Source organism: Penicilliopsis zonata, assembly GCF_001890105.1.
Source record: "Penicilliopsis zonata CBS 506.65 unplaced genomic scaffold ASPZOscaffold_1, whole genome shotgun sequence".
In the NCBI taxonomy this organism is placed as follows: domain Eukaryota; kingdom Fungi; phylum Ascomycota; class Eurotiomycetes; order Eurotiales; family Aspergillaceae; genus Penicilliopsis; species Penicilliopsis zonata.
In genome coordinates, this window is record NW_019208911.1 from 3,345,230 (window position 1) to 3,361,153 (window position 15,924).

At 51.3% G+C, this 15,924-nt stretch overlaps 8 protein-coding genes across 8 annotated transcripts in view; 4 read left to right on the forward strand and 4 right to left on the reverse strand.

The window, feature by feature from the left end:
* Window positions 1–22: 22 nt before the first annotated feature.
* ASPZODRAFT_148981 (hypothetical protein) lies at window positions 23–980 on the reverse strand (the record flags this gene model as incomplete). Its single annotated transcript, XM_022725444.1, has 3 exons — window positions 23–247; window positions 437–791; window positions 871–980. The coding sequence occupies 3 exons, from the start codon at window positions 978–980 to the stop codon at window positions 23–25; spliced, it is 690 nt and encodes a 229-aa protein (XP_022586274.1).
* ASPZODRAFT_463829 (hypothetical protein) lies at window positions 737–1,331 on the forward strand. The gene has a single exon (XM_022728375.1). It carries the CDS (start codon window positions 971–973, stop codon window positions 1,274–1,276), a length of 306 nt encoding a protein of 101 aa, XP_022586275.1. The 5' UTR covers window positions 737–970; the 3' UTR covers window positions 1,277–1,331.
* A 42-nt stretch (window positions 1,332–1,373) lies between these two features.
* On the reverse strand, window positions 1,374–4,643 carry ASPZODRAFT_127897 (hypothetical protein). The gene is made up of 5 exons (XM_022721863.1): window positions 4,143–4,643; window positions 3,130–4,077; window positions 2,632–3,062; window positions 2,343–2,578; window positions 1,374–2,285 (listed from the first exon to the last, which is right to left on the reverse strand). Exons 1-5 carry the CDS (start codon window positions 4,274–4,276, stop codon window positions 1,500–1,502), a joined length of 2,535 nt encoding a protein of 844 aa, XP_022586276.1. The 5' UTR covers window positions 4,277–4,643; the 3' UTR covers window positions 1,374–1,499.
* A 2,473-nt stretch (window positions 4,644–7,116) lies between these two features.
* ASPZODRAFT_42946 (hypothetical protein) lies at window positions 7,117–9,599 on the forward strand (the record flags this gene model as incomplete). The annotated part of the gene is made up of 3 exons (XM_022728333.1): window positions 7,117–7,343; window positions 7,437–8,571; window positions 8,634–9,599. Coding segments are annotated over 3 exons (2,328 nt in total), but the record flags the coding sequence as incomplete, so codon positions are not given.
* A 498-nt stretch (window positions 9,600–10,097) lies between these two features.
* Window positions 10,098–11,782, forward strand: ASPZODRAFT_127900 (hypothetical protein). The gene is made up of 3 exons (XM_022721864.1): window positions 10,098–11,338; window positions 11,393–11,500; window positions 11,553–11,782. The coding sequence occupies exons 1-3, from the start codon at window positions 10,313–10,315 to the stop codon at window positions 11,712–11,714; spliced, it is 1,296 nt and encodes a 431-aa protein (XP_022586278.1). The 5' UTR covers window positions 10,098–10,312; the 3' UTR covers window positions 11,715–11,782.
* Window positions 11,783–12,176: 394 nt separating this feature from the next.
* On the reverse strand, window positions 12,177–13,967 carry ASPZODRAFT_148996 (hypothetical protein; the record flags this gene model as incomplete). The annotated part of the gene is made up of 2 exons (XM_022725447.1): window positions 12,177–13,450; window positions 13,514–13,967. 2 exons carry the CDS (start codon window positions 13,965–13,967, stop codon window positions 12,177–12,179), a joined length of 1,728 nt encoding a protein of 575 aa, XP_022586279.1.
* Window positions 13,968–14,690: 723 nt separating this feature from the next.
* On the reverse strand, window positions 14,691–15,353 carry ASPZODRAFT_465124 (hypothetical protein). The gene has a single exon (XM_022728377.1). The coding sequence runs from the start codon at window positions 15,294–15,296 to the stop codon at window positions 14,754–14,756; it is 543 nt and encodes a 180-aa protein (XP_022586280.1). The 5' UTR covers window positions 15,297–15,353; the 3' UTR covers window positions 14,691–14,753.
* A 76-nt stretch (window positions 15,354–15,429) lies between these two features.
* Window positions 15,430–15,924, forward strand: part of ASPZODRAFT_163556 (hypothetical protein) — a gene marked incomplete at its 5' end in the record, with an annotated part of 1,187 nt that continues 692 nt past the window's right edge. The window contains 2 exons of the mRNA XM_022726632.1: window positions 15,430–15,789; window positions 15,847–15,910. Of these exons, the coding sequence (XP_022586281.1) occupies window positions 15,430–15,789; window positions 15,847–15,910 (424 nt within the window). The remainder of the gene's footprint in view (window positions 15,790–15,846; window positions 15,911–15,924) is intronic.

Genomic DNA, 15,924 nt, shown 5'->3' on the forward strand with positions numbered 1-15,924 from the left:
ATACGCCTCAAACCATTCTCTTTTAGAAAGATTCCACCTCCGCCGGCCCCGACAAATCAGGCACCCACCCACTTGGCCTCTCGCTCCCCCGCACGAGAATGCCGTACGCCGCACGCTCGACCTTTTCCACGCTGCCCTGCATGATATCAAGCTTTTTGGACAAATCGCGCAGCATGCCGTATCGATGCGGAACACTCAGTGATTCAAAGGATGACCGCATTCCGCGCAGGTCCACCACGATCCCCGCCTGGGAGGACGGGAGGGAGGGGTTATTATTAGTAGTAGAAGTAGTAGTAGTAGTAGTAGTAGTAGAAGTACTAGTCTCCATGCTTTGCATAGGACTCGTCTCGTCCATGCTACTACCGGTAATAGAGCCCGGCATGTCCGTATCCCGAGCCGGGTGTGTCGGGTGCTGGTGCTGAGGTTTGTGTGTGACCATCCCTGCTGAAAGGGAGGTGACGGCGAAGCGCATCATCTCCCCCGTCAGATCAAACAGACCCATAATGTAGTCCTCCTCTGTGACGAGGATCTCGGCGGGGAGTTGGCGCCGGATCTCCTCGAGGGTGATCAGGGTCTGGAACTGCACGTAGTGATTGAAAGACAGCGCTTCGATGAACTCCTGGATCCCGCCGCTGAGTTGGCGCTGGTACCGCCAGGAGTTGATGCCCGTCACGTCGGGGACGACGGATCGGAAGAGCTCGACGATCTGGGCGAGGCGGGCGCTGGTGTCTTTCGCTATCGCGGGGGGGAGGGGACAGTTCAGGCTTCGCACGCGTTGAAGGGAAAAGATACTGCAAATCGTTTCAGCAATGGCTTAAATGAACACCCCGTTTTACTTTATAGGTTTATTTTGTAGGGGACTTGGCTTACATTTTCTTGCTCAACGCTGTGATATCCCGGGACGTCTTGATGATCCTCTCCCGACGATCATGGTGGCGGTCGAGCTCATCGCGGAATGTGCCAAAGATAGATGTCACCATGCTCGAGGACACGTCGGCGTGTCCTGTCAAGCCTGCGGTCGAGGCCGGGGCTTCGCGATCCATGTTCATGGTGGTGGTGGTGGTTGAGATGGCCGTGGGTCGGGGTCGGGGGTTGTAATCGTCACGATCGAGAGGCTGGCCTTCTCGTGTTCGTTTGGTACCAGCCATGGAAAATCAAGGGAAGGAAGAACACACGTCGAGGGAGCCACAATTCAATGTTGGAAGTGACTGTGAAGAGGTCGCTCATTATTCAGTTGAAGCAGTGGGGAGTGGATTGTGCTTCTGCTTATCGATAAGACATCGATCGCCCTCTCCAGTGTCATCCATACTTGAGATTTTGACCATGTATTGAAAGGCATATTTTCAGAGAGTATAACAATTAAAGATCGGGCCTTTCTATTCTAATCGGAGGATTCAATCTTAATTTTCTATGAAAGTCGAGACTATGCATCGGGTGCTAACTATGTATCTATTTACCAGATATATATCAGGGTGATTTGAATGGTGACGACAGGTCTCTCATTGTCCAAGGAATTTGTAGCCCAGAGAAGCATCGTCTGCTTTCAGGCCAGTAATAGTGACGGTCTGCTCGTCTCCAGGAACAAGATCGATGGCACTATCGCTAATCTTGACATTCTCACGCTCCTCGAAGACTAGGCACTTCAATGGTTTCTGAGTGCTCAACACCAGAATCTGTTCGCCAGAGGGCGATTCAAACTTCTTCTTGACCTCGAGGCCCCTGTTAGAAAGGTCAAGGTACTTGAATGGCTGAGGCCAGTCTACATCACGGGCGACGATGTGGCCATCAACCCAGAGCCGCGCAGCTAGCACATGGGGCTCTGAATAGATAGTGTGATCGATCAGACCGTCCACGATGAGGTTAGTGGTCCCGTTCGGCACGATGGCGATGTTCTTATGTATGATTGACCCCCGAATTTCGAGTCCAGTGTTGATTGAGATGAACCGGAGCTCAACTCTGCCGAGCGTCTCCTTTTGAAGGCTGCTCACGACCCACAACTCAAACTTGCTGGTTTTCGGTGGCTGAGCATGAGTCACGCTCCAGTCGTGGTGCTCTCGGCGCACGCCAACTGCAAGTGGTTTCAGCACCCGAGCCACTGCATAGTATGCAGGCTTGGGCCTCAGGAAATAGTCGGCAATCGCCCAGGAGATGGTGGGCCAGCAGTCATTCAGCTGCCACAAAAGCGCACCTCCGCAGTGGCGTTCATCCCCCCATTGGCGGCGCCAGCCTCGATATCCAAACATCATGGTCTCAGCTTGAACCACCTGGGTAAGGTAAATATACGTCTACATTGCAAGGCGTTAGAAACACTATGCTATGCGGATGAGGACGGAGAAACATACCTCTAGATCCGTGGCCGTCCGCAGATTCTCGACAAGATAAGTTGCAATCCTTCGCTCATGGCCATCAGCTTTGTTATGGAAGTCGATGACATGCGACTGGGGAAACAGATCTGCCTCGTTCTCAACAAAGTACTTGATGGTGGAAATATGGGGAAACGCCTCCATTCCAAACTCGCTATTGAAACGACCGCCGAGTGTGTCAAATATCTGATACTTTTCCTGGGTGCCATGCCAGACTGTTGAAAGAGTTGGTACTTGTGTGAGACCGTGTAAGGAGGAGGGGACATACCATTCCACTGATGAATATCGCCCACTGTTGGGTCCGATGACTTCTTGCCATCACCCCATGGGCTCCCAGGGTGATAAAAGACATCTGCACCATGCTTATTGACAACATCTGGAAGGATCTTCTCATATATGTAGCGAGCGGGGAAGTCTGTCTTTAACCAATTCTCAGGGCACTTGTCCTCGTAATCATAAGTGAGTCCTGTAGACTCTTGGACCTGGTAATCTTCGTTGTTCCCAGCATAGATGGCGATGGACGGGTGATGGCGGATCCTTCGCACATTGTAAATGGCCTCTTCCTCAATAGACCGTAGCAGTTCAGGCCAGGTTGGATAGTTGCCGCAGCCGAACATGAAATCTTGCCAGATCAGGACCCCAAGCTCGTCGCAAACGTCGTAAAATCTATCGTCCTCGAAGATACCACCACCCCAGACCCTGGAAGGTAATATCGATGAGTACCATGTATCTTGCTAGTGTTTAGATATAAGAGGACAAAACTGACCTGATCATAGTCTGCCGGCCAGCGACCATTAATTCGATCCACTTTCTGTATCTCTCTGCCGTGACATTGGGGAGAAAACTGTCCGCTGGGATCCAACAAGATCCACCGCAGAAGATATCTATACCGTTGATTCTGAAGAAGAAGGATTTTCCATGCTTATCCGGTTGCTGGATGACTTCGGCAGTGCGGATACCAAATCTCTTGGATATTTGATGCAACTCTTCGGTCTCGCTCAGTATTGCTGCTGAAACTTCATAGAGGGTTTGCCCTCCATATCCGTGTGGCCACCACAATGACGGGTTGTCGAGGTGGAAGGTGACTTTGGAGGTCTTTTCACCAGCGACGACCGCGTGGGCAACATCCTTGCCATCGAGACGGATTGTGAAACTGATCTTGCAAGAACTTGACACCGGGACATCCAGGTCAGCATGGACAGTGATATCGACCGACTGATGATCTGGCGCAAGTTTTGTGTCCACCCAGAGATCTGCGACCCGCGCGGTATATGCTTCCAGATGCACATCCCGCCATATACCCGCAGTCATCAGCAGCGGGCCCCAGTCCCAGCCCCAATGGTATTGAGCCTTACGTACAGCAAGCCTGGATCCACTGCCATTGAAACACGCCCATTTATGCTCCGGATGCTGCTCCTGGAGTTGTTGAGCTCGTGTCATAGCACAGTCGAAATCGATTTCCAGCACATGCTCACCGTCAGCTTCCAAGGCCTTGGTAACATCCACGCGATGCGCAAGGAACATGTTATCAGCTTCCAGGATAACCTTGCCGTCGAGCTTGACAGTTGCAAAGGTGTCTAGACCATCGAACACCAAGGCTATCGACGACTCCGCTGGCACAGCAGGCTTCTGGAAGATATTCCGGTAGGTCCACGATTTCTCATTTACCCATCTAGCCTTCAGTTCATTAAAGCCGATGAACGGATCCTCCAGCCTACCGCGTCACAGCGAAATCAGTCCCCTCTCTCTTCCTTGCGAATCTTAATCGGCTAAACCTACTTCTTGTTTGCTATGAGGTCCTGATGCACGACAGAGGGCACAGACTGAACGGGCATCCATGCTTCCTCCGCCTGATCTCGAGTCTCTTTGAAAGTCCAACCCGTGGACAGGGACTGGCTCAAAAATCGAGCCATTGTCGTCAAGGAACAAGGGCGAAGGGGATTCGTTATGAGACACCGGTTTTCTTGGAATAGAGATACCACCATCCAGCCTTCATTTGGCCAGATAAAGTGAGAAAAGAGCCAGCAAAACAATGACACTCTGCCATCTCTCTAAATAAACGAGTACTGGATCTCGAAGAAGAGCCAGGGAAGGTCCACGGACAATCCTCCGTGCCCCACACGATCATGTTATCACGGAGCGACCTCCGTGCTCAGAACAGTTAGTTCAAAAAGCTGAGGACCTCCAGGATGGCTGTTCTTCAGCCAGTTGGAAGCTGCAATGATCCTCCGTAAAAGCGAAGCGAAAGTGTCCAAAATCTCCCAAATCAGGCTGTTCAGCTGTGAGATGTTGACTGTTATGGCAGGTGCTTCCCCGCACTTTCCGTTTCTGGCCCTTCCCTCGGACTTTCCTTGATCCGATTCCGAGTATTTTGTTCCTTCCCAACAGAGGAAAAGAGTCGACCAGCTTCACCTTCTTCATTGCTTCAGGGATGGAGTCAACCATCGTCCTTTCTTGTGTCGCTTGAAATGCGCGTATTCTTCTAAGGTTGTGTCTAAACACTTCTCTTCTAAGATCCTCGCGTGCTGTTCTGGCAGCGCTTGCAGCCACTCACGGTTAGCAGACATGAACCTGGCCTTGCACAATTGACTGTCAGCAGTTCAGTCTTACCGGTCCCCTCGGTGTGTACGGAGGGGAACTGTGAGTCTAACGGGCTAAACAAGGTTACGTGGCATTGGGGAACCACGGTTTTCATGCGAGACAAAGACGCGAACCTAATCTAACCGACATGGCCGGCCATAACCTGGAGCCTTCCAGCGGGACAGCACTCTACACGATTCGATGCGAGGATGATATTATGGCATTACATTGACCGTACATTCCAAAGCTTCCGGCTCGATGAACTACTTAATGGTGCAAGGTCCAGTCTGCCAGTTGCAGTGGCCGTAACATCGAATCGTACAACTTACCCCCGAGACAAAAACATATCTCTCTCTGCTGTTGTCAGACGCGGCTATCGCAATCCGCACATATAAAGGACTCGAGGCACATACCAGTCAATCACAGCCGGAACAAAGGCTATAGACCATACATTCCAGAGACGGATACCACTGACCAACTAAATCAGCTACGAACTAATACAATTATACGACGTGAAGAACTGGAACGCTAAATTTCCGTTCACAGCCACACAAGGCCTATTTAGCCATGGAGCAATGTCATTTGACTATTGGTAACTAATAGTTGTCCACCCCAACTCTAAGCCGAGAACTCATCTCTCCTGGAGCTGTTTCCCGATTTCCCGGGGCTTGGCAAATGCCCTGCCTCCGTGTCTCTTGAGTATGCCGCGGTTCAGTGATGGCTTGTGGGCAACTGCTATGGACTGTCTGAAGCGGTTCTAGATTGGTAAAGTCTGAACAAGCAGAGGTTGACGTCCGTCAAATCTCCCATCTTCAAACAGCAGAGTATGTCGTCGCCTTGCACGGTTGTTCGGAGGCCTAGGGTTACTCACAGGCGAGCTCCGGTTACATGTGTCCTTTCGTGTAGCTATCGACTACGACAAACAATCATGGAGGGGAGTTCTCTTGGCCGGTTCGCAACTCTGGTAGCCTAGACGGTGCCAGAGGCGTGTGATGCATGTTACCAACATGATGCTTTCGGTTTCTCACGAGGCAGTAGCTGCTAGAATCAGTCTGGGACAGGGTTCCAGGTCATTAGTTTACCGGATTACATGGTTTCCTCATAGTTCTAACACTCCGTTTAGGCGCCTGGGCCATAAAAGGTTGAGTAGCAGTCCCAACTCGCAAGGGTTTAAGGGGCTGCTCATTGTCCATTCAACAACAGGTGCAACAAATGGTTCCTTGCCGCCACGCTTCAATGCAAAAGGTTCCATGTAGCTCAAGACTCGCCCCCGGAAGCTACTCATAAGCGATGATCCGAGGGATGGCAGGAATGGTGGGATCAGATGAGCGCCAAGCATCCACGATTCGACGGTCGTCTACCGAAGCCATCCTGATTAGTTGGCTAAAAAGCAGTGGAGATTGGCTTTCGCACGTCGACTGCTCTCCCTGTTTGCGGGGAGATGATTCACTAGAATCACAACCTAGCACCTGGTACCTAGGCATCGCCTGCTTGACCGTACGCCAAAGAGGGTCTTGTGGCTTCTATTCGTCCTTTAGGAAATGGTGCCACTGTTAGCACTGCCGGAATGATCCTGGCACGTTGTACTAATGAGTGCCATCCTGTCGAGGGTGGCACCCAATTTAATTAACGCCTCCCCATTTCCAAACATGCGGGGACAACTCACCTCTCAGAGAGTCTTTCTTCCGGTCTGTCCTCGAGATCACTGTGAACCCATGCTGCTGGACCCTGAATTCTCCCTCCACCGTTTCTCCATGTTTTCCTGTCGGTGGCCCAGGCCCGTGGCAGATCATTTGTGATGTATCCCCATATAATCACCATTGTCGTCGCTGTCATTGTTCTTTTTGAGCAACGATCGCCGCTTTAATCGCTTTCAATAGTAGTGGTACTATTTGAAAACTGAAGAATCCGCCACCACCTCATTTACTTTCATGAATCAAATGAATTTGGTCATTTGAAGAAGAGAAGAGTCCATCATCGGCCTTCTTTGAATCAAACACGACAGATTTCTTTTGCCCTGTGGTCTCGACTCTCCTTCCATCTCTCACCCCGGGCCTCGCTGTCCACCGGTTCATCCCGAGCAGACCTTTTAGAATGTCTCCACTGGGATCTATATTTTGAATAGTTTACTCAAAGCGGCACCTTGGTCAGATTCCTCTGGTGTTCTACAAGCATGTTCCACACCTTTGAAGGCTTCGACAACCCCGACGGCTCTGCCATACCCACGGTTCGTATTGCGGAGCGACGAGAATCGTTTGGCAGAAGGGTGACTACTTTGCGAGCTTGCACGTCCTGCCGGCACCGTAAAATCAAATGTGATGGCGAGAAGCCGTGTGAAGCGTGCCGGTGGTATAAAAAGGCCGATGCATGCCATTATTCGGACCCACGGCCGTCGCGAAGGTAAGACTCATCTCTGTCAATCTCATTTATGCCCAGTCAGGTTGAGTGATTTGTTTTCGCTCGAATGAATCTGTCTTTGACACAGTCCCATAGGCATGTTGAAAAGCTGTCGACCACTTTGGACGAATATCGTGCGGTGCTTTCGAGGCTGTTTCCAGACACCTCGCCAGAGTCTTTGGTGCACCTTTCTCGTGAGAACTTGCTCGAGCTGATTGAAGATGAATCGACTCAGCGAAGAGTTAAAGTGCCGTCCCGGAACATTCAGGCCCAGCATGTGGTGTCTCCAGGCACCTCCCCGACCGACGCTCAGGTCTCTCCATTGACATACGAGAATGAAGATGGCACCCTAGAATCACTGCAGACTATGCCAGAGGAATCCCTTGATAACCGAGAATCAAACGGTGCATATCTAATGAACTCAGTCTCAGACGACGTTAACGCACTCTCCCTCTCAACAAAGCAGCCATCTTCGTACCTTGGCATATCGTCGATCCATGCGGTACTTAAGGTCATCGCCTGGCTGGATCCAGGCTCTCTCTATTACTTTTCACAGACGCCTGTTGGCCTTCTAGATGCTAGCCATGAATTTGACTGCTCTTTCCCGAGTACATCATCCTGGCAGCGAGGAAGTCCGCATCGGCAGCCCATCACACCACCGCAAAGCCAAATGCCACTTACCGAATTGCAGATGATCAACTCTTATTTTACCTATTTTCAGCCTTTCACCCCCATACTGGACGAATATGTATTTCGCGAGACCTATCTCTCTGGCCACCGAAAGGACAACCGTTGGCTCGGATTGCTGAACATCGTGTTGGCCCTGGGCAGCATCGGGGCCACAACGTCCGATGATACGACCCACCATACGTATTTTTTACGTTCCAAGAGCTATCTTGGCCTCGAATCGCTGGGTAGCTCGAATCTGGAGACTATCCAGACCCTCGGACTTATGGGTGGTCATTACCTACACTACGTCAGCCAGCCGAATCTCGCGTATGCGCTTATGGGAGCGGCTCTTCGGATGGCTGCTGCACTGGGCTTGCACAAAGAATTCGCCGACGCACAGGACGCAAAGGAAAGGCAAAGATCATCCTCGATGGATTTGAAGCGGCGAGTGTGGTGGTCACTGTTCTGCCTGGACACCTGGGGTTCCGGAACACTGGGCCGGCCCAGCATGGGCCGGTCTGGCCCAACCATCACTGTGAAGGGACCACAGTATCGCGAAAGGGTATGCCGTTCCGTGCCAACTTTTGACTTCAGAAATCGCATGAGAAGCTAACTCGCTGCCAGGAGAGTGTTCTCACCATCCTCCCCATCCTCGAAAATATTAGGTTCTGCAAGATCGCCACGCAAGTCCAGGAAGCCCTAGCGGTAGCACCCTTGATTAGATACCATGAGATGGCCAACCTGGACCATCAACTGTATGTCTGGTATCAAAATCTCCCGGCTATTCTCAAGGACCATGAGCCGTGCATCGAATCGATCTCGATGACAAGAACCATCATGCGGTGGAGATATCTGAACCAACGCATGCTAGTCAACCGTCCCACGCTGTTGAGCTATGCTCTACGCCGGGTCCCATATATCGCTCTCCGATCTGAAGAGCGTACAGCAATCGAGAAGTGTCGCGCACTTGCCGATGAAACAATCCGAGATATCTCTGCGAAGAGCAGATTGAGCCAGATGTCAGGCTGGAACGGAGTTTGGATGATCTTCCAGGCAGTTTTGGTTCCCCTTCTCGGGCTGTTCCTCAAAGATACCACGTCTGATGACCCCATTGCCAGCATCGAGTCCTGTCAAGCCCAGGTTGAGAGCGCCATGATCACAATAGCACGCTTACAGCCTTGGAGTCCTACAGCCACGCGCACTCTGGACGTTGTGACCCGGATACTGGAAGCCAGCAAAAGAGGGCCTAGTGTTTCTGACGGGGTTCGCAACGCCACCAACCCGGGCCTTCACGAGGAGAATATGCCCTCGGCGTTCCAGGGTGCCGCCACCTCTCAAAGTCACCCTGAACGAAACATTGTCATCCAGAACGAGCTTATGGAAGATTCGAGCGGAGCGTTCATGGACGAGCCCGGGAACCAGAACATTTGGGACTATCTTAGCTGGAGCGATAACACCTTATGGCCCGGATTCCCGGAGTCGGACAACATCGTCGACGCCATCTCCTTCTTCAATCCAGAGGAGAAGGATGCCAAGTATTCCCCAAGTGGAAATGTATTTTTCGACAATTTGCATGAGTCTACGTACTTCCCGACCCCTTCTGCCACCACATATCACTAGCCAACCAACTCCAATGAGCACTGATATACGATACCTATTTGATTTGGTGGATGGCCTCTACGAATCTTCTGCTTGTTTTTTTTGGTTGGGTAAAATATGGAGCATGATACCGCTGGTGATATTTTTTTTTCGAAATTACTAGTAATATTGCTTACTTTCTACTATCTATATAACTACTACACTATGCAGGAGATTGTATCCGTCCTTGAAAGCTTATTGAATGCCACCCTAGCCCGCATAATTATTTAGCTATATAGATACAGGCTACATTAGATCCAGGGAAAACCTCTAGATCCCATCACTGTAAAGAAATGAAAATGTCATGATCTTGAGTATGGTTAGTTTAGTTATAGTTAACTACAGGCTGTAGATGAGATTTGTCAGGAATGACATAAGCAGGTGATGACTCAGCCACGACACGTTCAGAACATCCGTTGTTTGTGGCATCCTCTTGTATTGCATCGCATACCGTCCACCAGTCTAAAGGCTTCAAAGCTTCTGGTGAGAGAGACACCATCGTAATCGATGACAGAACTCGTGATTTGACGCAAGTTGATTTCATTTGAGCCGGTGCGACCAACAGCCTGCCACAGTGCTGCTGCTGCATGACATCGTTTACATCCGAGTTCATTATATAAGGAGGGAAAAGAAGCATAGAGAAAGAAAAGGAAACAAAGGCAGATATGTCTCCGAATCATTCGAGCGAATCTAGCGGGATGGCATTCTTCGAGTCCCCCGTCAAGGTATTCTCAACCGCCGCGGGGCTACGTGTCGTCCTCCTGTTCTACGGGATCTGGCAGGATGCTAATTCCCCCGTGAAATACACGGATATCGACTACATGGTCTTTACAGATGCGGCGCGGTACGTCTCGCACGGTGAGTCACCATACGCCCGTGACACATACCGGTACACGCCGCTGCTGGCGTGGATGCTGCTCCCCACGGCGTGGTGGTGGTTTTCCTTTGGCAAGGCGCTGTTCGCTGCGGCGGACCTCCTTGCCGGCTGGCTGATCACGAAGGTGCTGATGCAGCAGTATGGGATGAGTCCGTCCAGGTCCCTGCGGTACGCGAGCGTCTGGGTGCTGAACCCTATGGTGGCCAACATCAGCACGCGGGGCAGCTCGGAGGGTCTGCTCGGCGTGCTGGTTGCAGCTCTTCTGTGGGCGGTGCTCAACCGGAGAATCACGCTGGCGGGGATCTTGCTTGGGCTTGGGGTTCATTTCAAGATCTATCCGTTCATCTACGGGCCGTCGATTCTCTGGTGGCTGGACGCGAACCATGACGGGTCGGCGGCAAAGTCAAGAAGCACCACGCAGAAGAGGAAAACAAGCCAGCCCAGCAGTCTGCTTTCCCAAGCGCTCGACTTTTGCACTCCAGCGCGTTTGCAGCTCACGATAGTTGCCCTTGTGGTGTTCATGGCTCTCAACGCAGCCATGTATGTTCTCTACGGCGCCCCCTTCCTGCAGCACACGTACCTCCACCACCTGACGCGGATCGACCACCGCCACAACTTCTCCCCGTACAGCACTCTGCTCTATCTCGCTGCCGCAGGGGATGCCCATCTTCGCTTCGAGTCGCTCGCCTTTCTTCCGCAGCTCCTCCTGTCTGTGGTGGTCATCCCGCTCGTACTCGCAAAGCGGAGTCTGCCCGATGCGATGCTCGCGCAGACGTTTGCCTTTGTCACCTTTAACAAAGTGTGCACCAGTCAGGTATGTCTATAAGCACAAAAAAGAGGAAGGAAAAAACATAACTGACCTCGCCAGTATTTCCTGTGGTACCTCGTTTTCCTCCCCTTCTACCTCCCCAATTCCTCCATGCGGAAACGTCCTCTCCTCGGTTTCCTCGCTTTATCTCTATGGATTATCGGACAGGTATCTATCGCCTTTCTTTCTCAAGACAAAAAGTATCATGCTAACAGTCTAGGGTCTCTGGCTGCATCAAGGCTTCCGCCTCGAGTTCCTTGGCATCTCGTCCTTTGTCCCCGGTTTGTTCCTGTCTGGCTTGCTTTTCTTTGCCGTCAATATTTGGATTCTGGGTATCATCATCCAGGATGTGCAGGGTGTAGATGGGAAAGTCAAAATTTAGTTCTGCACACTAAAATCATATAAATAGACTTCTTAAAGTACCTTTTCTATGCACAATTTTAAATCATGGAATGGAATGTATTCTTTTTTTTTCTCTCTTTCATTGATAAGAGTGTGCTGAAATCTGCTGGATGTAGTCCACTAGGTGAACCTCGAAAAAAAAAAAAAATAATAAAACAACGCAAGACGCTGACTGGCAGCACGCTATTAGGTTGCAGAAAAGACGAAATAAGAGTTGAAAGGAAAAATCAGAAATACAGATTATTGCGCTGCAACAACATGGCATCTTTTTTTCGGGAAAAAATAAAGAAAGGGAGGAAAAGCGGGCGACGGCTGATTCATGCGAGAAATGGGGGTATTTGGAAAAAGGCTAGGATTGGTAAAATGGGGTATTTCGCTAACAGACAAAGATGGCCAGCCAGTGGTCTACATGCACTGCAAAAACGACGGGAACGAGGGGTTCTCATGGCTTGGACGCATCGGCAATGATCTTGTACATGTTTACCTGGATGCTCTGTGGGCGGGCACGCGGGTAGACAGCGCCCACGATCTGATGGTTCGGGCCGTACTGCGGATAGATTCCATCGGCCAGCTCGACGTAATAGGCCTGCGGGCGCACGTCGGCGAGGGCGTCGAGGATGGCAGGGCTCCAAATCCCGGTGCAGCGGTTTTTAGTCATCTGGAAGTATGGGTTGAGCAGGGGACATGCGGAATCCAGGTCGATGAAACGGATGCGGATGCAGTCGAGCCGTGGGAAGAACTCGAGAGCTCGAATAGCGCCTATCACCAACTTCTCAAAGGAACGGATAAAACGCAGATTTGTGATACCGGCCGCGTCGTCCAGAAGCGGAAGACCGAGGTCCGATCGTTTCTCGCGACAGCACGTCTTGACCACTAGATCCAGGGACTTGAGTCGCGCTTCGGATTGAAGCTTGGATGCGACGAGTCGCGCAGCGTGGAATACACAGACGCACAGCTTACCGGTGAAGGTCAGAGTCTCCAGCCGGGGGGCCACCTCTCCCAAAAGTCGGCAAAGGTGTGGCTCAGGATTGGAGCCGTCCCCACCAAACCAGGCAGACTGGATGTTGTCCTTGCTGTAGAAGCCATCGAGGTTGATGTTCATGTGGGACAGAGAGATTGGGAGGGTGGTCAGGACTTTCGAGAGTGTGCCGTAGCACTCCGGCTTGGGCTTCGCGTACGCACAGTCCCAATCGCGGAGAGAGGGCAGAGCGCGAGCGATGTTGCACCAGTGCTCATAGTCTCGCATGATATTCCACGCGCCTCTCATGACAAAAACCTGGATGTTCGGAAGTTCAGCTAGATGCTTCCCGTCCGACATGGGGCTGCGAAAATGGAGAATCATAGGCGGTTTCTTGCAGTGGCCGCCCTCGAGCGTGAGAATGCGCGCGTCACTGAAGTGATCCTGGACGTGGTCGAAGATTTCCTCCATGGTAGCATTGTGACTGGCGTAATGATAGTTACAATTGTTTCCATGGTGCGTATCGCTCGTGACCCAAGCCATCGACACTTGGAGCATTGCGGTGACATCTGCTAGTCCCGTGTCCTCATTCTGATAGCGCCGCGCAGGGGGCTGATGCAACGCCGCATTTTTGTTGGCGCGGTTCCCCCACACGGGTACCCATATCTCAATATGACGGACGTGGGCAGCAAGATACGGGTGCTCCTGAAACCATGTAGTAGATTCCGCCAAGCCATCGATAGTACCTTTGACTTTGACTGGAAGAGAACAGTTAGCACTCTCAACCTGCACCATCTTAAAGGGAGGGGGAGGGGACAAACTATGTCTATAGATACGACCCTGGACTAGCTGTCTCCACACGGGACAGATAAGAGCAAGATTTGAGAGGACCTTCCGTCGCGGATGACGAAGTGCTTTGGCCCAGCTACGAATGGTTGAACCGCCTGCACTGCTGGCCGACACGCGCTCTCCGAATAGGTGATCCAGAATAGCCTCATGGATCTCGATCGGCAGATTCTCGAAGCGAATCCCCGTGCGATTCTCCGGCCTCTGCTCTTCTGCCGCCAGGGAGATATCCTCCATTTCTGTGTCGTCGGCGTCGGAACACTCCAAAGGACGTGTCACGGCAGGAGGGGGGTCGTTCGGGCCATCGTACGCGGGGATCTCTCCACTGGTGCTTCGACCCGTTTTCTGGTACGTGAGGGAAGGGGAGGCCGGGAGTCTGGCCAAGGAGTTGACCGACACAGGCCGTGGAGGAGGGATAGTCGAGAGCATGAGGGGCAAACAAAAAGAGGGGGGTTTGTTCGTAGCAATTCGTGGAGTGGTGGGTACGGGGGTATCAGGGGGGACGTTGCGACGTGAATCGTGATCTTAACGATAGAGAAGGGAAATCAGCTGCAATATGAAATTATCAATATAAGATCTTAGCTTCTTCTCGCTAAGCTTCACCTAGAGAGAGGGAAAGGGAGATGTGAAAAGAGTGAACACTCTGTGTCTGCTCACCACTGATAAGGATGTCGGACGTCGGCAGCCGTCGATCATCCCACAAAAGCAAGTCGCCAGTCCGGTTCAGCGCCGGGGCCAGCCAACAGGGTCCATTGCGGACTTGACGATGCGTTGGCTGCGTGATTATCTGCAAAAAAGAGGGGGAGGAGGGGAACAGTGGCCTTTAAACGCTGGATCAGGCACCGCGAATCAGGCAGCTTGGACAGGGCGTGGTTTGCCGAGGAGGGGAGCGAGAGGGAAGGGTGCAACCAGGCAGAGGGAAAAGAGGCAGAAATAAAGAAAAAAAAATCAAAGTAAGGGGAGAAGAAAAGAGAAGACAATATTCAATAGCGGAACCAAAAAAGGGAGGCCCCTCTTATGGACTGACGTCGGGGGAAGAGAGAAGGAAAAGGAAGAAGAGGAGGAGGAGGCCAGTCGGTGTATAATATACTGTTAACATTCACTGCGATTCAACTACTACTACTCACCTAGGGTATATAGGCCCCTATTATTACAGTACCATTACATACGACCACAGGGTGTGGAAAACAGGGCTTCCCGTCCGCTCAGCCGTACTTAAGCCACACGCCGGTAGGTTAGTAGTTGGGTGGGTGACCACCAGCGAATCCCTACTGTTGTATGTTTTTTTCTTTCTCTTTTATACCAATCCGTTGATTGAGTTGATATACTGTTTTTGTCTATATTTTGACAATGCAGCGTCTCTTTCTGAAGCACCGAGTCCAGGACGCCCTCACCCCGCGCATCTCGGCCGTGTACCGGTCGATCGTCTAGGGGATCTTCTCGGGCTGCATGTTGCTGAACCACCCCGCTTGGCTGCAGTAGGGACCCTGACCCGAGCGAGACCTGGAACTGCAGCCACTGTTTTTTATAGTAGGATCTGGGGAATGTGGCATAGGTGAACATATGCTCGGTATCAATTATTATGTTAAGAAGTTGGTATGCTAGCCTTGGTGACAGGAGAATAAACATGAAGACATAAGATAGCCCTTGATGCAGAAGTAGAAACACCAATAGTGGAGGCATCAGCTTACAAACTTGACATATACATGCCGTAAAAAGAATTTGTGTTATGCTTATACTCTGTTGATATGAAGTCATATAACCCTCTTGAGGCGGGGGTGCACCCCCGCAGCCTTGATGGGGATCACTTTAGCCTTATGATGTCCAGACGTCTACCCGTATTTTTCTACTCTGCTGCTTCCACTGGCGAACAAAACCTAGGCTTTCCATGATGTCGACTATCGACTTTAGCATTGACGAGACCGACCCCGAAGTGACCGCACTATGCGGGCAAACCTCTGTGTTGAAGGTCCACAGGATACTTCAGCACTACCTTGAAACATGTGAAAATGATCCCAAGTCATTCTCCAACGCTCTTACGCAACTCGATGCGATGTTGCATTCTATCGACCCAAAGGATGAGGGCAAAGAAGGCAGCGCATCGACCGAACACACCGCGTTCTCCTGGACTCTGATCGATCTGGCGCTGAAGGTTCCCTATTCTCATCCGGCACAAGATCATCTCGTTAGCCTTTTGGCACATCTGCGCAAGTCGGTCAAGCTAAATAAGGCTGTTCTGGACACCGACACCGTAAAGCTTCCTTATGCAGTGTGACTGAATCAAAAACTAACACTTCTGGATCATTAGGACCGACAGGCCTACGCTTCCCTGACCTATTTCCATCGTTCAGTGTACGAAAAGTGTGCCAATTGTATGTAGAAGGGG